Source organism: Zootoca vivipara, chromosome 7 (assembly GCF_965207765.1).
Source record: "Zootoca vivipara chromosome 7, rZooViv2.hap1.1, whole genome shotgun sequence".
Lineage (NCBI taxonomy): Eukaryota > Metazoa > Chordata > Lepidosauria > Squamata > Lacertidae > Zootoca > Zootoca vivipara.
The window spans coordinates 89,423,835-89,445,989 of record NC_142590.1 but is presented as its reverse complement, the minus strand read 5'-3'; the positions used below and the strand labels follow the sequence as shown (position 1 = coordinate 89,445,989).

General features: G+C 47.1%; 1 protein-coding gene across 4 annotated transcripts in view; it reads right to left on the bottom strand.

Annotated features, from left to right (window-relative positions):
• Positions 1 to 22,155, bottom strand: part of RGS19 (regulator of G protein signaling 19) — a 60,152-nt gene that overhangs the window by 12,849 nt on the left and 25,148 nt on the right. For 2 of the 4 annotated variants that reach the window (XM_088674741.1, XM_035123758.3), the window contains exons 2-3: positions 7,146 to 7,292; positions 5,029 to 5,168 (exon numbers count right to left, since the gene is read on the bottom strand). In XM_088674741.1, the coding sequence (XP_088530867.1) occupies positions 5,029 to 5,168; positions 7,146 to 7,175 (170 nt within the window). In that variant the 5' untranslated portion in view covers positions 7,176 to 7,292. Of the gene's footprint in view, positions 1 to 5,028; positions 5,169 to 7,145; positions 7,293 to 12,830; positions 12,852 to 17,749; positions 17,898 to 22,155 lie in introns of those variants that run through there. The other 2 variants (XM_088674742.1, XM_088674744.1) reach the window with 2 other exon arrangements.

Genomic DNA, 22,155 nt, shown 5'->3' with positions numbered 1-22,155 from the left:
AGCCTCCTCTGTGCCCGAGGCAAGCAACTGTAGGCCTGAGTTGCTTCAACTTCCTTTTTTTTAAAGAAAAGAAAAGAAAAAGAACTTTCGCTCGAAGCCCCACAGGAACAGCAGTTCTGGTGCGCAAATTTCATCTTTTTCTCACCCCCTTTCTGCCCAGCGGTCTGAGGGCATCAACTATACAGGAAAAGAATTAGCACGAAGATATGCTGCTGCCAAAGGAAGCCACTCTGAGTCCAAATGCCACCACAGGCTTATCTTGCTGGGACTTGGGGGAGAGGCAGACAGAGTGGCAGATCCTAGTCCGACTGCACTGGCTAACAATTAGTTTCCGGGCCCAATTCAAAGTGCTGGTTTTGACCTATAAAGCCTTAAATGTCTCAGGACCACCATACCTCAAAGACTGCCTCTTTCCAAATGAACCTTGAGATCATCTTCTGCGGCCCTCCATGTTCCCTTTCCTCGAGAGGTCCGGAGGTTGGCAACATGAGAACGGGCCTTTTCTGCAGTGACTCCCTATCTGTGGAATGCTCTCTTCAGGGAAGTTTGCCTGGCGCCTTCGTTATAAACCTTTAGGTGCCAGGCAAAAAACGTTCCTTTTTAACCAGGCCTTTGGTTGATCTGTTTTACATCCTTAAACCCTTTTCAAATGTGGCTCTTTTCCCCGCGGGGGGGGGGGGGGGTGTTAACTGAGTTGTTGTTTTTATTCTGATTGTATATGTTGTTTTCCCAGTAGTGATGTATGGAAGTGAGAGCTGGACCATAAAGAAGGCTGATCGCCGAAGAATTGATGCTTTTGAATTATGGTGCTGGAGGAGACTCTTAAGAGTCCCATGGACTGCAAGAAGATCAAACCTATCCATCCTGAGGAAATCAGCCCTGTGTGCTCACTGGAAGGACAGATCGTGAAGCTGAGGCTCCAATACTTTGGCCACCTCATGAGAAGAGAAGAATCCTTGGAAAAGACCCTGATGTTGGGAAAGATGGAGGGCACAAGGAGAAAGGGACGACAGAGGATGAGATGGTTGGACAGTGTTCTCGAAGCGACGGACATGAGTTTGACCAAACTGCGGGAGGCAGTGGAAGACAGGAGTGCCTGATGTGCTCTGGTCCATGGGGTCACGAAGAGTTGGACACAACTAAATGACTAAACAACAGCAACAACAAAATATGTTGTTATTTTTTCTGTGAACTGCCCTGAGACCTCCATGTATAGGGTGGTATATGAACTCAATCAATCAATCAATCAATCAATAAAAATAACAATAATGCAGCCTGGAGGTGAAGGGCTTTGTTGCAGCAATGGCTGAGAAGGTCCCAAGTTCAATTTCCAGTATTTCCAGTTCGGGCTTGGAGTGTCCCCAGTCTGAAACCCTGGAGAGCGGCTGCCAATCTGGGCAGGAAGCACTGAGTTATGTGGATCAACGGTATAACTCTGTGTAAGGAAGTGTTCCCTGTTCCTAGCCTAAGATGTGGTGAACAGGTCTTTCTCTGCATCCTACTCAAAATGGGAGTATGGCCAGTGGTGGATGGAGACAGGGTCTTCTCTGTGGTGGTACCCAAGTTATAGAACACTTTGCCCCATGGGATTTGGGCGGCTCCCTCTCTTGCTGCTTCCATGTTCTCAGCATGTTTGCACTCCTGTCTCAGCGACGTCTACGCTGGCTAGGTCATGTCCACGGAATGGAAGATGGCAGGATTCCCAAGGATGTGCTCCCTGATGATCTGGCTTCCGGCACCAGGTGTGTTGGCAGGCCAACTCTGTGTTACAAAGATGCCTGCAAACGGGAAACGACGGCTGGCAACACCAACCCCACCATGTGGGAATCCCTTGCAGATGACTGCAGTGCCTGGAGACAGTCAGGTTGTGCATCTGTCGCAGTGACCAGAGGAGGAATAACCGCTGGGAGGAGCGCAGAGAAAAGAAAGGTCATGGTGCAAAACCAGACACCTTCTTCTGCCCCAGCTGCAACAGAACATGGCTCTCCCGTATTGGTCTCTACAGCCACAGCAGGCACTGAAACGCTCCAACGGTTTGACTTCACCTGCAAAGGCGCACTCCTCCATTGTCTCCCGAGACAGAAGTATGCCAACAACAGTACAGTACAGACTTCCCTATTCTGGCAGAGATTTGCCTTGACAGGTAAATAATCTTGTGAATTGAAGATGTGTTTTTAATCTGCTGTGCCTGTCTCTGTTCTATTCTGCTGCTGCGGTTTTATTGCAAGATTGCAATTTTAAGTGATGCAAGCTGCTTTGAGTAATCCATATGCATCAGAAGGGCATGGTAAAACAACAACAACAATTGTCTTATCAAATAAATAAATTCCTGGGGACAAATTCCCAAGGAAGGGTCCAGCTGCTCCACACTGGGAGAAGAGGGAGAAATTCTGGGTAGGCCTCATGTTTGTGAACCGGTGAACACGGATAGAATGTGGTTTAACCAAAGGGTTTAAAAATAGGGAACCATTTGAATTTTAAAAGCTCACATAAAGAGCCACTCCCCACTGAGGAAAAGTTGCAGCATTTGGGCCTCTTTAATTCTGAGATGGGAGACATCATAGAATTGTGGAGTTGGAAGAGATCCCAGGGGTCATCTAGTCCAACCCCCTGCAATGCAGGAATCTCAACTCAAGCATCCCTGACTCATGGCCACCCAACCTTTGCTTAAAAACCTCCAAGGAAGGAGAGTCCACAACCTCTTGTGGGAGACTGTTCCACTGTCAAACAGCTCTTACTGTCAGAGAGTTTTTCCTGCCGTTTTGTCGGCATTTCCTTTCTTGTAACTTGAAGCTACTGGTTTGAGTCCTACCCTCTAGAGCAGGAGAAAACAAGCTTGTTCCCTCTTCCCGGTGAAAGCCGTTGAGATATTTGAAGATGGATATCATATCTCCTCTGTCTCCTTTTTTCCAGCCGAAACATACCCAACTCCTTCTGGTTTCTAGACCCTTGATCATCTTAGTTGACCTCTGCATACATTCCAGCTTGTCAACATCCTTCTTAAATTGTGGCGCCCAGAACTGGACACCGTATTCCAAGTGTGTTCTGACCAAGGCAGAATAGAGTCGTACTATGACTTCCCTTGATCTGGACACTAGACTTCTGTTGATGCAGCCTAGAATAGCATCAGCTTCTTTTTGCTGCTGCATCACACTGTATGGAGGCAAAATACAGTCCTCCGGGCCATGGGTATAGCCAGGATTTTTGCTGAGGGGGCGGCAGGACCTTTGTGAAGGCGGGGGCAGAACCAACAATCTGCGACTTGATTGGTATTTTTTATTAATTTACTTGATTTACTTAGGGCAGCAGCCCCCCCCCCGGCTATGCCTATGCTCCAGGCTTTTCTATCTGGCCCTTGGGATTTTCTCCAAGCCACACTCCTCTCCCCAGGCCACACACTTCACCAGCCCTGCTTTGCACCCTTCCTTGAGTGTTTTCACCTGGCTGAAATGTGCCCCTGAACTCTGACAATACCTCTTGCTCACCTGGAACAGAGGACAGAAGTGTGCAAATGTCTGTAGGAAGCAGCCAACTACAGAAAGCTAAATTTCACATTCGGCGCTATGCTCCCCCCTTTTGCTTCTGGCCCTGCCCATTATTGGCATGTGGCCCCCAGAAGACTGCACGGAAGGGAATGTGGCCCTTGTACTGCATGTGAATCTAACAATGATAAACACAATGCAAATGGGAGACGGGGCTCAGTTTTGAGCACAGACTAGGAAATAGCAGCATTTCCTAGAACAGATTGTGGGGAAAATCAGCCGTGCAGAATATCCTAAATCCAAAACACAAACACGCATCCGAACCCAAACAAAACTGAACATCCGATGCTTCCAAGGGCCTCCACACTCTGTGAGGCACAAATACCAGACCATCTGCTCAAGATGGTGTTTACCCTTGCTTTGTTAAATACTCCTCCAATTAGCCACCAGCTATAAACAAAGCTTAAGCACATGGCTCCTCCGAAACACGGCAGCTGAACATCAGGCAGCGGAAGGAGAGGGAACCTCCAAAACTTGCCTATAAGAAGAGACCAATGGCCCATCTAGTTCGGCAACCTGTGCTCACAGTGGCCAGCAAGATGCCTGTGAGGAACCCAAAAGTAGGATTTGAACACAAGAGCACTCTCCCCTCCTGTGGTTTCCAGCAGCTGCTTTTCAAAAGCATTACTGCGTCAGACCATGGAGGCAGAACAGAGCCACCACAGCTAATAGTGATCAACATCCCTCCCTTCTACGAATTTGTCTCCCCAAGTTCTAGCGTTCTAGAGGAGTTAACCTTCCGTATTTTGCTTTTTGTGAGTACTCTGCATTAGACTGCATTGACACTGTTCTAAGTATCCAAGCAGGTTTGCTAGGTAAGACGTTTGAAAAATGTAATTTCAAATATGTAATATAAGAATGCATTCTGAAGGCTGCAATTTTTATTTTATTTTTTGCTGTGTGTTTGGGTTGTTAAAAGCAGTGGGGCATCACTGCTGGAACAGAATGTCACTGCATGACTTGACAAAATAGGATGGGTTCAGTTAAAAGCTGTCTTTGAAGAAGCTTTTAAAAATATGCTGTATGGGATGTTAAATGTTTATTTCCCCCCTGTTGTGTTTCAGAATGTATTTATGTATATAAGTTCTTCAGTGTAAGATCTGCTGGGTGACAAGTGACTAATAAGTCAAATACTGTAAATGAATAGTGTTATGAGGGAGAAAATGACTTCTCTATCCACCTTCTCTGTGCCATGAATTATTTCATAAACTGTTGTTGATTTTACTCGCCTTTTCTCTTAACGAAAGACTGGATGGCCCTTGTGGTCTCTTCCAACTCTATGATTCTAACCTATCGTCTTCATCTTCCATAGTTTCAAACCAAAATTAGCTGACCCTGCCCATCATTGGTTCGGTCACCACCTATGCTATGATTAGACTCCTGCTAACCACAATGGGCAGCAGCTTCCACCGGCCCAGGCCCTAAGACACAGGCACAGGCAGGCAGCGTCCAACCCCCCCAACCCGCCCCAGTTTGTTCCACGTACCACGAGCAGCTGCAGCAGCAGCACCAGCAGAAGCAGCAGGGGTTGTTGCGTCGGTGGTTGCTGGCGCGTCGCAGTACTGTCGGAGAGGTCTCATGCTGGGACATTGGAAGGGGTCTCCCCGCGTACTCTGGCTCCGGGTACTAGGGAAGGAAGCAGAAGGAGGAGCGTGAGATGTCACATGGAGCAAGCCTGTTTTCTCCTGCTCCGGAGGGTAGGGCTCGAACCGATGGATTCAAGTTACAAGTTACATCGAGAAGAACCTTCCGACAGTAAGAGCCGTTTAAAGGTGGAATGGACTCCCTAATCTACTGGGAAGGGTTGTGGGAGCCCCCAGAGCTGATTTTTTTGGGGGGGAGGGGGGATTTGTGGGGTAAACATGGGAGTAGGATAAGAAGGGGAAGTGCCACTGTGCAAGCAGAAATTGTCCTGCTCCCACAGACACTTAGATCATATTCACACCATATGTTTAAAGCGCTTTGTGGGAAGCCACAACTGTTTAAAGTGGCTTAAAGTTTAAATACTGCTTTAAATGTATTCTTAGGGCCTATTTGTCATAGGCAGTATGAGCCTAGATGAATCATTGGTCTGACTCCTGTAAATCTAGGTGGTAACAATTCTTGCCAAAACTTCACCAGCGCTGAATAGAATGGTACGTATGATAGCACTCATATTCCACCCTCTGGGGCTTTCTAAACTTACCATTCATAGTGGCACAACCGCCGTTTGATCCAATGTTTTTGAGGGTGAATTTGTAGCTGACTGCCTGCACATTTGGGCATAGGTTACTGCTATTAGGGGGCAAAGGGTTTTCCTTTGTACGGTAATGATGGGTTGTGCCCAAATTGGAAAAAATAAATATATCTGTGGCTGTACTCACATCACATCCTTATTATTATTATTATTATTATTATTATTATTATTATTATTATTATTATTATTATTATTTATTAGTACCCCGCCCATCCGGCTGGGTTTCCCCAGCCACTCTGGGTGGCTTCCAGCAAAGATTAAAATACATTAAAATATCACACATTAAAAACTTCCCTAAAAACAGGGCTGCCTTCAGATGTTTTCTAAATGTCAGGTAGTTGTTTATCTCTTTGACATCTGGTGGGAGGGCATTCTACAGGGTAGGTGCCACTACCGAGAAGGCCTTGTGCCTAGTTCCCTGTAGCTTTGCTTCTCGCAGTGAGGGAACCGCCAGAAGGCCCTCGGAGTTGGACCTCAGTGTCCGGGCAGAATGATGGGGGTGGAGACGCTCCTTCAGGTATACTGGGCCAAGGCCATTTAGGGCATTAAAGGTCAGCACCAACACTTTGAATTGTGTTCCTTCAGTCCGCAGAAGTCAAGAGTTTTTAACATGCATGTGGCAATAGCCCTTCTGCAGCCTTTCAAAATTTTATTCAATGCTGAGTATTCCGGAATTCTAATCTTGTGGGAGCACAGGAGATTAGAAGAGGAACTATGTGTCTGTCTGACAAACCTGGCGATTGTGATGAAATGTTGTCTCCAGCTAATGTTTGCTGTCATGGGCAGCACTCTTGACTCAGGACTCTCAGCTTGATCTGCCACATCTCTCCTCTGAACTGAGCCACAAACTTGCAGCTCGCACCAGTGAGAGGGAAAGTGGTAGGAAACACATGCCTTCCAAACCAGATCCACCAATCCCAACCCCCACTCCACACAGGAAGTGGGAAGATGCTTATACACATGCCATAAAAAATACTGAGCATCCATTCCTGTTCTTTCACAAAAGTCAGATTTTTCAAATGGAAGAAGAAAAAGCTCCCCCTCGTTATACTGTTCTGGAGTACTAGCTGAATAATGACGTCATGTGGCAACATGCTAAACATTTCCCCCAAAACCGAGTCAGTGGCATGAATGCTCCCACTCAAATCAAGTTATGACGTCAAGGTGCTACTTAGCCAATCAGATTTGACTGTGCTCTGATGTCACCCGAGACCGTGTGACCAATTCAGGAAGCGTTGTCTCACTCTTGAATACCCCCTTTCGATGCAACGAAGGGGTGAAAGAAACCTCTAGAAGGGCAGCACTTCCCAAGGTTCTCAGATTAACCCCAAGCCTGACCTTCCTGTAAGACAAAACCAGAAGCTCACCTGCTTCCCCACTTCATAAACCGCCGGCATGGGCAGTTCTGCTCTGCCGTTCTGGCCCACCGTGGCTGTTTTTTCTGGCCAAGGGCTGGCCACACGTCCCGTTGACACTTGCCCTTCCTAGGGCCCCTGCAGTTTATGGGATGGCACCTGTCGGAAGACAAAGGCAATAGCCCTTCAGTGTCATCACAATGCAGTTTCTTTGCCGAGGGAGTTGAACCTCGCATACCAGAAAAGGAAGTACAGTAGCGTATTATCGTTTTTTAGTATCTCAACTTATCTCTAATGCCTGGGGGCGGGGGGTTAATTTTAAAACCACAACACACACACACACAAAATGAACCTCTGAACCAAAGAAACTGATGATCCTGCTCATCACATGTAAAGAAGAGAAGAGAAGAGAAGAGAAGAGAAAAAAAAGGTGCTAGCATGTTGTCTGGTGTGCAATAACATGGATTCGGATGCTCATTGGAATGAACATCCTATTCAAAGTCACACTGCTAAACTACATCCTCACTTGGATATGCTCCCAATTCGCAATCTACTTCCCAATCCAAAATGACACACACCCACTATGTCTGCTCACGAATATAGGTCTCCTTAGCTGAATTGGTGGGAAAGAATGTACATAGCACAGTATTATTATAACATTCTGCTTATGTGTCATATCACAAATATTGGTTCCCTAAAGGTGTAAAGGGGACGCAGGTGGCACTGTGGGTTAAACCACTGAGCCTAGGGCTTGCTGATCAGAAGGTCGGCAGTTTGAATCCCTGCGACAGGGTGAGCTCCCGTTGCTCGGTCCCAGCTCCTGCCAACATAGCAGTTCGAAAGCATGGCAAAGTGCAAGTAGATAAATAGGAACTGCTCCAAGCGGGAAGGTAAACGGCGTTTCCATGCGCTGCTCTGGTTCGCCAGAAGCAGCTTTGTCATGCTGCCCACACGACCTAGAAGCTGTACGCCGGCTCCCTCAGCCAATAATGCGAGATGAGCGCAGCAACCCCAGAGTCGGTCACGACTGGACCTAATGGTCAGGGGTCCCTTTACCTTTAAATGTCCATCAGTTTGACTATATTCACCCTCAACATCAACCCCCCCCCGGGCAACAAGCAGCCTCTGTTCCTGGGCACACATGGCTTAATCTTTCAGGTGTCTACAGACTTGTCCACAGAAGCTCTCTTTTAAATTTAAACCTACGATTGGTACGATGTACCAAAGAAAGCACCTGCATTTCATCACAGAGGCAGGGGACCTGTGGCTACTCCAGATGTTGTTGGACTCCAACGCCAAACTGACTTTTGGCCAAGCTGGTTGGGGCGGACAAGAGTTCCAATCCAACCACACCCGGAAGGCCACAGGTGCCTCCATGATCCCTGGCTGACCATGTTCACCACAGATAGTGTTCTTCTACCCTCCGGCGAACATGATGAGCTTTCCTTCAAGTCTTGGTCCTACAGAAGTGTGGGTATGTGAGTGTGGTGGCCCCCCTCCAAACATTTTAGGTTGGAAAGAGGACGCCATGACTGGCTTGGCACACTCCATGTCTTTCCTGGAAGAAAGGGAGGTGGGGCATTTCAGTGGCTGATGCTCTGCAGAGGAACTTAGGACCGTAGCAAGTTACCTTACACGGAGACAGACCATTGGCCCACCTAGCTCTGCATCATGTAAACCAAGTGGCAGAGGCTCTCCAGGGTATCAGACAGGGGTCCTTGTTAGCTTTGCCTGGAGAGATCGAACCTGTGACTTGCCTCTGCCCAGCCTTGGCCAAGTGGCAGCGGAAGGGAGGCGGAAGGAACCTGGCAAGGCAACTGCGGTTGGCCAAGGCTGTTGGCCAACTCGGTACACAAGTTTCCCACGCCTGCCTATGCGCAAAGAGAAATAAAGCCACATCCGTGGCCTCTGCTCCATAAGTGGGGAAGCTCAAAACTTGATGGCAGACCCATGTAAAGCACATTGCAGTAATAGAGCTAGGTAAATGCTCGCAGGCCCTTCATGCACAACACTGGCACAAACGGAAAAGTGTGACAGCCTTACAGCAATGGAAGGGGACTCTTTCCCCTGCAAACATTCTTCACCATCAAATAACTGATGACCTGCAGGTGTGGAAGTCATCACAGAGAGATGTTTCTCAAAGCCTCAGATACGAAGCATTTTAACAGAAGCAAGCTGTCATGTTCTTTGCTGATTCAGACCAACACAGAACTGGAATAATAAGCAAGACGGTGTTTGGAGAAGTCACAAAGCTACATGACAGAATCAGGCTCCTACAAATTTAGGCATCTGGAAATCTGGGAGTTTCCCACTCCTGTGTTAATGGGGCAAGGCTGATTAGAGAGATAAGACTTCTGGGTTGCACACACAAATGAGGTAGTTGCAATGATGGTCTTCCATAAAGAACCTCCCATTAAAGGGTAATTGGGGGGGGGGGGGGAAGAGGGGCACTGCAGAAAACTACTCGGGGCAGGATGTTTCACTAACCATTTCAGCTGCCTCCTCCCCAGGAGCACAAATCTGTGGGCCTAAGCACCAATCGCGCAACCTGATCAGCTCCGTGGGCCGTTTGCACATCCGACGCCCTCTGCTGCAACTTCGCTGCATGACCTTGTGCCACAGAGAGTGGCGCAATCACTGGATTGTGCATGCCGGAGCAGAATCTGCATGGGACTAGGGAACCGTGTTAGCAGCGGGGCAAGCCAGCCCCTGCGACTGCTGATTAAAAGAAGATAAAGAACGAAAACTTCAAGTGGCTTGCTGCAGCTGCACACCACACAAGACAAGGCGAATCAGTCAGCCACCAAAGAAGCTGGGGTCAATGTCGGTCCCTTTAACTCCTTCCCTGCCTCTGTGATACTGACAGATGGAGGCTCCACGGTTGCTGAGCCAGACTAAAAGGCATTTCATATATGAGATATTTTATAAATATGCCTAAAGTTTTTGAGCACGGGTCTAAAAATGCAATGTGGGAAAGAAACAGGTTTGTCTGGAAACATGGGTTTGTGCACCAGTGTCCGATTTAGCAGAATCATAGAATTGTAGAGTTGGTAAGGACCTCCAAGGGTCATCTAGCCCAACCCCCTGCAATGAAGCTTCCTGTGAAGTGTGTAGGGCCCTGGCAAGTAAAGCAACGTACAGAAAAGCCCTGAACTAGGGGTGGGGAATCTGTGGTCCTCCAGATGTACGTGGGCTACAACTACCATAATCTCTGACCATTGGCCATGCTGGCTGGGGATGGTGGGAACTAGAGTCCAGCAGAACCTGGAGGGCTAGAGGTTCTCTAACCTGGATGTAGCACTGGGAATAGGGAATGTGCAGCGCTCAAGATGTGGCCAGACTCCATCCAGAATGGCCATTATGGGCAGGGATGACAGGAGATGGAATCCAGCAACCTCTGGAAGGTCACAGATTCCTTGCCCTAAATGGTCATAAAATCATAGAATCGAAGAGTTGGAATGGATCCCGAGGGTCACCTAGTCCAACCCCCTGCAATACATGACTCTCAGCTAAAGCATCCATGGCACATGGCGACCCAACCTCTGTTTAAAAAACCACCAAGGAAGGAGAGAGACCACCATGTCCCGAGGGAGATTGTTCCGCTGTCAGAAAGCTCTTCCTGTCGTTTAATCGGAATCTCCTTTCTTGTAACTTGAAGCCATTGGGAAGAAGAAGAAGAAGAAGAAGAAGAAGAAGAAGAAGAAGAAGAAGAAGAAGAAGAAGAAGAAGAAGAAGAAGAGGAGGAGGAGGAGGAGGAGGAGGAGGAGGAGGAGGAGGAGGAGGAGGAGGAGGAGGAGGAGGAGGAGGAGGAGTTTGGATTTGATATCCTGCTTTATCACTACCCGAAGGAGTCTCAAAGCGGCTAACATTCTCCTTTCCCTTCCTCCCCCACAACAAACACTCTGTGAGGTGAGTGGGGCTGAGAGACTTCAGAGAAGTGTGACTAGCCCAAGGTCACCCAGCAGCTGCATGTGGAGGAGCGGAGACGCGAACCCGGTTCCCCAGATTAGGAGTCTACCGCTCTTTACCACCACACCACACTGAGTGCTAGCCTCTGGAGCAGGAGAAAACCAGCTTGCTCCATCCTCCATGGGACAGACCTTGAGATCTGAAGATGGCTATCATATCTCCCCTCAGCCTAAACATGCCCAGCTCCCTCAACTGTTCCTCATAAGGATTGGTTTCCAAACCTTTCATTGTCTTGAAATTGGACTCGCCTTTACTGGAAGTTTTTAAGCAGAAGTTGGATGGCCATCTGCCAGGGATTCCTCAGCTGGAGTTCCTGGATTGGAAGGGGGTTGGACTAGATGATCCTCGGGGTCCCTTACAACTCTACAATTCTTTGATACTCTGACCAAAATCTCCCCCCAAGCATTTCACTTGGGGCACCTGCTAGCCAATACCTTAGAGCTGGATACACTAGGCGCTCTATTTGAGATTTTAAGAGACAGGGACATGTCCTGCCAGAGAGCCATGGCCCTGGTATGAACAGCTGGCTGTGGAGCATTTCCCAGCTCTACTGCATTTGCACATGGGGCGGGGAGAGAGAAACTAACTGCTTTCCTCCTATTTCAATGCTAGCCTTCTTGCCACTGCCTCTCCCTTTCATGCAAACAATCTGTAAAACAGCCAGAGCCACCGCGACACAGAAACTCCAAAGCTGAGTCTAGACTCTCTTACTTACACAATGCAGCACAGGCTGAGGGCGTCAAACACGGGACCTGCCTGGTGTTCTGCATCTTCCTCAACATCCTGCCAGTAACCTCAGCACGGAGGGGAGAGCATGGAAGTCAACTGCCACCTTCATATTTGAAGGTTCTGTCCAGGCCTTGCCAGCACCTCGGAAGGTGGTGGACTCTCCTTCCTTGGAGGTTTTCAAGCAGAGGTTGGGTGGCCATCTGCCAGGGATTCCTGAGCTGACGTTCCTGCACTGCAGGGGGTTGGACTGTGTGACCCTCAGGGTCCCTTCCAACTCTACAGTTCTATGATCCACCCCCCCTCCCCACCAAATCTTTGCCAAGAAATTCCAAATTCCTCTGTTGACATTTGTTAAAACTGAGCCACTCTTTGTCATTTTGCACCATCTGCAGTGAGCATGCAAGGAGTTGGGAGATGCACAAGGGAACAAGGCAGAGCACTGAAGCCCCGCCCCCTCCCCAAAAGAACCATCGCTCAGGATGCACCCCTTGTCTTCCGAAAATTATTATTGATTTATTAAAGTTATTCTATCCTGCTGTTCTTCCCAAACGAGCCCATGGCAGCATCAAGGGCTGAAACCGCATCAAAGATCGCTCACATGCTTTTGTGTTAATGCCCTCCTTATTCTGTAAACTGTTACCAAAGAACTTTTCCATTGCTCCCAGAATCGGTGGCTAAGGTGCTCAGTTTATACCTATGAATTCCACCACCACCCCATCAAAAAATTGTTGTATCCTCACCAAAACATCTCCTCTAGGCACCCTGGCCCTGCAGCTCAGGGCATCAGACAAATGCCTCTTTCCCAAAATTTGCACTATGTGTCAATGATACTGGCCCCGCCTCGCAGGGCTGTCGCATGAGATAATAACATTGCCAAAGCACTGAAGGGTGCTTGATAAAACTACAATGACAAATGCAAAACGGCTGTTGGCAAAGACAAGACACGCTTCCGCTTGGATCCCAAACAAACAGGATGTCAAGATCACCTAACTCAGGCACCTTATGGTAAACCTTATCTATTCACGGCATCGGCTTCTGAGAACGGGGCTGTTTCAGGGGACGACTCTCAGCTGGATGAGAAAACTTCAATCTGCAGAATAAATGAAGAAGAAGGAAAAAAGAAGACCCGTGCCACCAAATGTTAGGATAAAAAGGCTTAGCTCAGAATCCTGTTATGCAATTCTGTTAACATCTGCCAAGCGGATGACAAACTTTGTGGATTCCCTCTGCGACTACGTTAATATCAAAACCAGACACACGCTCCCATGAATCCCAGGTGCTTCCCTCACAGAATATATTAACACCACACAGCGAGAAGCTGGAAACCAGGCCAATTCGGCAAGCACAAGGATGTGAGCTGGGAGAAAATGGGGGGGGGATTAGCCAGACCACACCCGAAGAAACAGATGATGGCAATTAGAAATCATATTGGGATTTGGGGGGGGGGAACAAAAAACTAGCAGAGCTGTAAAAGTCTGGGATCATCTCCCTGGAACAGCTGTGGAATAAAGAACCTCAATGCACCCAAGACAGCAATAGGAGCCGTTACGGAGGAAAACTTGCCATTTCTATTCCAAAGATGCCCATTCCAGTTACAAGGAAACCCTTGCCAGGATGCAACAGGATTTTCTGGGATTTTTCCAGCCCTGGAAAATGGAACAATGCTCTGGAACAGCCATTCCCAGCTTGTAGCTAGTGTCATGCTGCGTATGGGCTCTGCCGACGCAGCTTGCGGCTTCTACGTGAAACCTTATTTCCTGTGCTTGTGTTGCCCTGCGAGAAAGCAAAGAGGGTAAGAGAAAGCCCCGAACGATGCCTCTGCACCTTCCGACTTGCCAACCGCTTTCCCAGCCTGTTGCAACCAGCAAGAACCGCAAGAGGCCACCTGAGATTCTCTCCTGTGTGAGGGTTTGCTGAGGGAGCGAAAGCCCTTTGTGCCGCAACGCAGGAAGAGGCAAGGATAAGACACAAGGGGGAGGAAATGGAGCTGAGAGAGAAAGACAGGGAGAGGAGGCTGGAGGGAGAGAAAAAAAGGAGGATGGGGAGGATTGCGCAATGGCATCACAGAAACTTGTTGCATGGAGGAAATGCTGAAACTGCATTGGAGGCTGGTGCCTCTGCATGGGAGAGAGGAACCTCCTGTCCTTCCTGGCCTAACCTGTGTTGACCTTCCCTCAGGTGCAAGACTGACTGATATACTCCTGGGTGGCTAGCATCATTTCCTACCTCCTCCTTTTTCATCCTCACCTTGGGAGAGGAGACATCTTTGTGTCTCTCTCCTGAAGAGATGCATAGCTCAAGGCGACTCCACCTTAGGGAACTTTCCCAACCAACATGCATTTCCTGTAATAAACATGGCTTTCTCATTCTCCTAAACCAGGCATGTCCAAAGTCTGTTTCGGGGGCCTAATCTGGCCTGCCGGTTGGTTTAATCTGGTCCCTGTGGAAGTTTATTTCCTGGGGTAAAATCCTAAAGAAACCTCAACAACTCCAACCCGAAAAAAAGCTCAACAACTTTGGTTGGCCCCCACGGCCCTTCACTTCATCAAATCTGGCCCTTTTTGAAAAAAGTTTGGACACCACTGTCCTAAACTCAAAAGTCTCTGTGTGATTGCACAGTGTGCCCCTCGAGCAGTGATTTAAGTTCCAACTTATGCCACGCATTTAAACACCAACTCCCCAAAATGGGGTGGGGATGAAACTCAGATGGGCTGTAGAAAGAGGACAGAGTCAGTGCTACAGAAAGGGGGTAAAGAGAGAACGGAAACGAAAAGTACACACTGAATAAAAAAATGGCAGCAAAAATGCTTTAGTGTAGCAGTGCAGCCCGGTTGAACTAAAGCATGGGTAGGCAAACTAAGGCCCGGATCCGGCCCAATCGCCTTCTAAATCTGGCCCGTGGATGGTCCAGGGATCAGTGCATCTTTACATGAGTAGAATGTGCCCTTTTATTTAAAATGCATCTCTGGGTTATTTATGGGGCATAGGAATTTGTTCACCCCCCCAAAAAAAATAGTCCGCCCCCCACAAAGTCTGAGGGAGAATGGACTGGCCCCCTGCTGAAAAAGTTTGCTGACCCCTGAACTAAAGCGTAAAATGAAAGAATGGCCCTTAGAGTCATTCATTCTCCAGTCCTGGCTTTTTCCATTCGATGGGCATCCAGTGGCACAGGCGGGGATAATTTATTGCAGGCTTGGAGAGGAGATGGACGCCCTGGGACCATAACAGGGAGGGAGGCGTAATACTGCCTGGGTCAGCAGTCGAGACAGAAATAAAATACAGTGGTGCCTCGCAAGACGAATTTAATTTGTTCCACGAGTCAATTCGTTTTGCGAAAAATTCGTCTTGCGAATTGCGGTTTCCCATAGGAATGCATTGAAATTTCTTTTTTTGCTCATAGGAACGCATTAATTAAATTTCAATGCATTCCTATGGGAAACCGCAATTCGCAAGATGAATTTTTCGCAAAACGAATTCGTCTTGCGAGGCATTCGTCTTGCGAGGTACCACTGTACAGTAGCTGATCTCCTCCTCCTCCTCAAGTGTTCTAGGGGCTCACTCAGTGCTCTTATCTGATCTGCCACTTCTGACTCTGTTCATTGAAGATTGCAGGGTGGGGAGGGGGGAAATGGAACAGAGGACCTTCTGGATGCAGAGCATGTGCACCATGGCTTGAGTGACAGCTTCTTCCCAAAAATAAATGTCTGGAAAGACAGATGTCTTTCTAGGAGGCCCTAGAAAGCTTTACAGAGTTAAGGAGTGCAGACATATGCAACCTTCCGTAATTCATAGAATTGTAGCGTTGGAAGGGACCACGAGGGTCATCTATAGTCCACCTCCCTGCAATGCAGGAATATTTGCCCAACATGGGGCTCGAACCCCCGGCCCTGAGATTAAGATGCTTGTGAGCTATCCATCATGAGTCTTCATCCACCCATCTTCCCCACAAGTCTTTACCCAACCCATTCTGGAAGCAGAAGGCATTGGGGAAGATGGAATGTACAGAGCGATGTGGAAAGGTAGAAACTAGGAAGGAGGGAGCCTCCACTGTTGTTGCCTCGGTTGGAGAAGTGATGCTGCTTTGGTTGGGAAAGCTGCATGTGTCCTGCTGCAAACCAAGACTGGCCCTGCCTCTTCCAACCAAAATTTCTAAAGTGCATTGGAATGGCAAATGAAAATGCTGGACTATATGGAATTGGCAGAACTGACAGGAAGACTCCGGGACCAGACAAATGACAAAGTTTTAAAGGACTGGAAGAAATTTAAAATGTATATAGGGAATGTATTCGATAAATAGAGTTTGAATATCCAGGAAAGTAAAGAGGTAAAGGCATTAGGGAAACAATAGAAGATTAGAAGTTTGAAATTAGGGTAAATGATATGAAGATGAATTAATTTGGAAATTTTAAAGGGACTATATGATGGGATAGAGGATGATTTAGAAACTGCTATAGAAGTTTATAAAAATGAAAATCAGATAGTAGGGAATTGGGGAAGCCTGAAGACAATGAATATTAAATTGGATAAGAAATGATATATTTTTCTGTTATATGTTGTTTGATTTTTGTATTTTTGTATTTTGATGTTTTTGATGTGTTTTGTATTTTGTATGTTTGTTGAAAAAATGTTCAATAAAAAACATTATAAAAAAAATTTCTAAAGTGCATTTGAAGTAGGGATGGGGGCGGAATCTGATTCAGTTTGCACTGAAAGGCGAATCTACCGGTAGCTATTCTGCACTGTCCAATGTGTGAACCAAAACACAGGCATCCCTTTGAAATGTGCACTTCTCTGAATATCACAATGGAGTTCTCCACACAAGCAATGTGTCCAAAAAATGCATATACTAAAGTGTGCATAAAAAACCACCCATCCCTAACTTGAGGCCAGAACTAGTGATTCATCATAAAACATGGAACAGGGTTACTAAACCTGTGTTTGCCTTTGAAGAGAGAGAGAGAAAAAACGGGGGGCTGGTCATTTGCAGGGAAGAACCAGTATGTGTGTGCAGGAGGGCCAGGGAATTAACTATTCCCTCTGTCATTACTGGTCTTCTGAAACGGTTCCTCACTCTAGCTGAGCTCTAAGGCCATGTTTCCCAGGGAAATGGGGAAAGTTGCTGCAGGGGAAGGGTTAAGCACACATAACACAAAAGATTCCACTTCCTTCACTTCCACAGGACGCTTTAGAGGCAAATGCAGGATTGGGAACTCTACATTTGTTGATGAGCATCTGGTCTCACCATTTGGGCAACTCCTTCCTGTCATTCAGGAGCCTCTCTATGCAACTTTGGGCTTCGTTGGCCAGAGATGAGGCTCACACGAGCATTTCATGGAATCATAGAATCATAGAGTTGGAAGAGACCACAAAGGCCATCCAGTCCAACCCCCTGCCAAGCAGGAAACACCATCAAAGCATTCTTGACATATGGCTGTCAAGCCTCTGCTTAAAGACCTCCAGAGAAGGAGACTCCACCACACTCCTTGGTAGCAAATTCCACTGCCGAACAGCTCTTACTGTCAGGAAGTTCTTTTGCACAATCACCTTTCCCAGAATGCAAACAGAGGGGAAAGAGAGGGGAAAGAAGCTAGCCAGGTTCGCTGCATTGCTTTCAATTGAGTTGTTTTTTTAAAAAATACACATAGGAATTTATTTAATCTCAACTCTAAATATTCAATACAAATAAGAAACAAATAATGGATTGAACAAAGTCATCCTCTTTGCAAAAAGGACTTCAGCTTGTGCAGCAGAACTTCCCCTCTTGCTCTGCCCCCCCCCCCAGGATCTGGGGGCAACATGGGAAGGCGAGGGGACGTTGCCTTGCACAAATGTAAGTCCAGGAGCAAATGGGAGGGCTTCGTTCGATACAACCCCAAGATCTACATTCATACACATACACCAAGAATATTGTAACTCACGCTAAACTCCGAGAGCCAGGCTGCAAGGCTGCAAGATACAGTGCTTGAGTGTGCAAGCAATTTTGATCCGCTTGTGTTGAACACAGACGACTCCTGGCCACATGCTGCCCCTACCAGCATAGAAGGAAGGCCGGAAAGGCTTCAGCGCTGCCTTGCCCCTTGACTTCCCCAGTGCTCACAGGAGGAGGAAGCTGTGCCGGACTTGCACTCAGCAAGCACAGCAGCTCTTTGCTGGAGGAGGGAGCTGTCAGTTGGCGAGGGCTTCTCCCCGCTGATCTCTTTTGGTGGCTAATCTTCCTTCCCAGCTGCTGGGATATCTTATGCCTAATAAACATGCACTGGCAGATGCTTTCAGTGGAAATCCCAAAGGAAGGAGGCTCTGCATGAACATGGAAACAGACAAAGCTGCTGCTTTATCCCAGGTCAATTAGCCCATCTTGCCCCTCAATACGGTTTATTCCAGCCTTTCCCAACCTGGTGCCCTCCAGATAGTTTGGATTACAGCTCCCAGCCAGCACATCTGATGGTGGTTAGTTTGTAGTGCAAAAACACCAGAGGTTGAGGAAGGATGGTTTATTCGGACTGGCATCTGCTGACCAAGTGGAAATCCCAGAAGTGATTTATTAGTGGACACAAACAAACAAAGTACGAGAGACCCTTCGATGCGATTAATCACACCATCTCTGAAACTTACAACATTGCTCAACCAGTGTTTGGGGCTGCAATTCAAGGCGCTGTGGTTTTAAGCAACTTCTAATGCCGAAGACAAGCTGCTTTTGAAGCTCAGCAGTAACGTCTTGTCTCTTCGGGATCAACTTAAGCAAACAAATGGGGGGGGGATGCCTGGCTGCAAGGGCAGTTAGCAAGTTATTTCGGTTATCAGCCGGGTCCCTTTAGTTCAAACCCATTGGCCGCAGTCTGAAAAAGGTCACACCCCTTGGCTCTTCTTTTGGGGTTTCCAGAGAATGGAGAATCTCCAGATTTTAGAGAGGAGAAAGTGTGAGACAGCGAGAGTTGGGAGGAGAAGGGCGCTTGGTGAGATTCCTGCATTGCAGGGGGTTGGAGAAGGTGGCCCGCAAGGTCCCTTCCAATTCTACAATTCTATGATTACAAAAAATTGCCGGGCCCTAATTCTGTTCCCTAGGAGGCTTCTGAAGGCCACCATCCACTTTCAGTGGGGTGAATGTGGCTTTGCAGATTGCAAGCTCTGCAGACCTGGCCTATCGAGGGCACATGAAAATCTGCAGAGGCTCTGCCCAGCAGCAGAGCAAAGGAGGAAGTTCATTTTGGGTAGCTAAAATACCAGCAGTTTATCTCAAAACGCCCTTTAAAAAGAGGAAGGAGAGAGAGTGTGTTAATTGCGAAGAGGAACAATTTGAAAATGCGGAAATTTCCCAAGACAACAAAATAAGGACCCGTCTCTTTGCTTTGAAAAGGGGGTGGCTCCCCCCTTTTGTTCTGGGGAACCTGGACTCGTACGCAACAGATTTAACAACAGCGCAGTTCAAGAGTCATTGCCGCCCGGTTTCCAAATTGTGGCTTGGTGATGAGGCAGTGTGATGTTCAAAGGGGTCACTAGGAGCCAGCCCTATGCCAGACAAATTAAGTTTTAAAAACTGGAATTCCAAGGGGAACGGCGACTATAGTATATTCCACTGGAACGGCCAAAAGTCATGCAAAAAACCAAACAAACAAACGGTTTACAATTTATTTCTACAAGCTTTCCCTGGAGTGTGACCCAGTGATAGATTATTTGTTATTGTGTCTTTTAATTATTATTATTTTTAAAAAGAGAATTTGGCATTGTTTGCTGCTTCGGTATTTTACTATTAAGCAGTATATGAATTTGCAATATATATATATATATACAAAAACACCCACATTGCTCAGTCGGTAGAGCATGAGATTCTTAATCTCAGGGTCGTGGGTTTGAGCCCCACAATGGGCAAAAAGATTCCCAGGAAAGTTGCCTCACATCCAGAGACGGCCCAAAACATTTTGGCGATGGCATATCCAAATGGCATTCACCTCTCCTACCACAAAACTGTGGTAAAAATACATGTTGGTTAACTAATTGTCAATTTTTGCCATTCTTTCCTGGCCCCACAAGAAACTTCCAGCTGAGGTAGGCCGCCTCTTCCGGCCTAACGTTAGGACCGGGCCTAGTTCTCATCGAATTTCCTGGGCATGTTTGCCCACTATGTACTTGGGATATTTTCACCACCTGGAAACCAGAGACTAATTCTCACACAGAAAACCACAGGGTTTGAATCCAGCCCAAAGGCCACAATCACGCCATATATTCAAAGCACAATGATGCCACGTTAAACCGTCATGGTTTCCCCCAGAGAATCCTGGGAAATGTCATCTGTTCAGGGTGCTGAGAGTGGCCAGGATGATTATAAAACGACTCTGGGAACTGTAGTCCTGTGAAGGGGAATAGGGGGTTTCCCTGAACAAACTATACTTCCCAGGATTTTTTTTTGGGGGGGGGGAGGAATGTTTATAACAGTGATCAGCAAGCTTGGCCCTCCAGCTGCTTAGGGACTACGATTCCCATCATCCCTGACCACTGGTCCTGCTAGCTAGGGATGATGGGAGTTGTAGTCCCAAAACAGCTGGAGGGCCAAGTTTGGCCATCACTGGTTTATCGTATATGGCACAAAGTTGCGAATGACTTCTGCCAGTGCTGTGGAAATTCCCCTCGCTCTCCTCACACACCCATCTGCTGTGGCAATCCCCCCATTTTGGGGGGGGGAAGCAATAATAATTTTGTTATTTAATATGCCACCCCCACCTGACTGGGTTGCCCAACAAAATATTAAAACACATAATAAAACATCAACCATTAAAAACTTCCTTCTTGGAGTAGATTTGGGAGCTGGGGGGGCACATGGTGGGATTTTAGGGGAAGTTTTGATATGTAGGTGGAAATCATTCTGCTGGGATGGCAACTCCTGTCAGATCTTGTAACCACCTGGGGGGTCTTCTTAAAATAAAAATAAAATAAAAGCAGGCAACGAAAAGGAAGCCCCTCCATCACAACACAAAACAATGACTAATCCAAGCAGAAAGGAAACTCGCTTACCGCCTTTAATATACTATTAAGCTAGAGGGACAATTGGAATAAAATAGCCTCAGGAAACTCACAAACTATAAATATTTTTTAATTTGTATCTATACCTGCGAGTCTCAGGGCGGTTACAACATAAAATCACAATACAGAAACACAAAATACATAATAATAATAATAATAATAATAATAATAATAATAATAAAAAACAAACTACTTGGATGTTGAAGTTATGTAGCCGAATCCTGGTCAGAAAATATAATAAAATACAATTGTAACCTGACAGTATGATGTGTTCTGCCACTACCCCATCTTGAAATAGAGTTAACGTGAACAGGGAAATGAAAATAATCTGGAGCAGGAATCCTAAAATGTGAAACGGCGTATGGATATTTAAATGAAACAGATTAAAGCAGATTAATATGTTCTGGGAGAAGTTTATGGGCTTAGAAAACAAACAGAGAGTTGCCAGTTACTGGAAAGAGGGCAATGTGGGATTCGGACAAAAGTTCCTGGGAGAACGTGGCATAACTGGGTGTCTCCCAGTTCATCTACGCACCCACAACGGCTGTTGGAAGAGGTGCGAAACCTCTCAGGGTGACCTCATTGCCAACATGAAGGAAGGAGATGGCAAACTGGGTGGTTGCCTTTGCACCCGAGGAACGCATTGTGGTGAAATGACACCCAAATGACTCGAGCGCCATCTTTGGCCCCAGCCCCGAAGCCCCCCTGCAAAAAGAGCGAGGTTTGCAGTAACACCGCACACAGGAACCGCTTCGTGCAAACAGCTTCCCACGCAGGAGAGGCACCCACACGATTGTTGTCTTCCGAGGAGCGATGGAGGCATGAGCACGGCGCTTCAAAGAGGGCTTATTTCTATGCGCCGACCAAGATGCGGCGCATAAGCTTGAACCGAAGCATCAATAGGATAATCCACTTAAACATCTATGCATTTATGATCCCCGAAAGAGGAGGTTGGCGGCCGGCGGGGGGAGAGAAGCAGAGGTGACAGAAGCAGCTAAAAAGTAGTGAGCGGAACAAAGGCATGGGATGAAAAAGAGGTGGGGAGGATATGAAGAGGAAAATGGAAGAGAACGAGCAGAAAGCATTGAGACAAGGACAGGTCACACCAGCGTGAAACAGGATATGAAATATTTTTTCCAGCTCTGAGCACAAATATTCCCGAAACACCAAGCTTCTGAGTAAGCAGAAATCCCCCTAGTTTTGAATACATCGGAATACAAATGTCTATTAAGGGAAATTATCTGGGAATGAACTACAGCATAGCACTGAAGTTTTTAGAATATGGCTTTGACAGGCAGACCCTTAAATG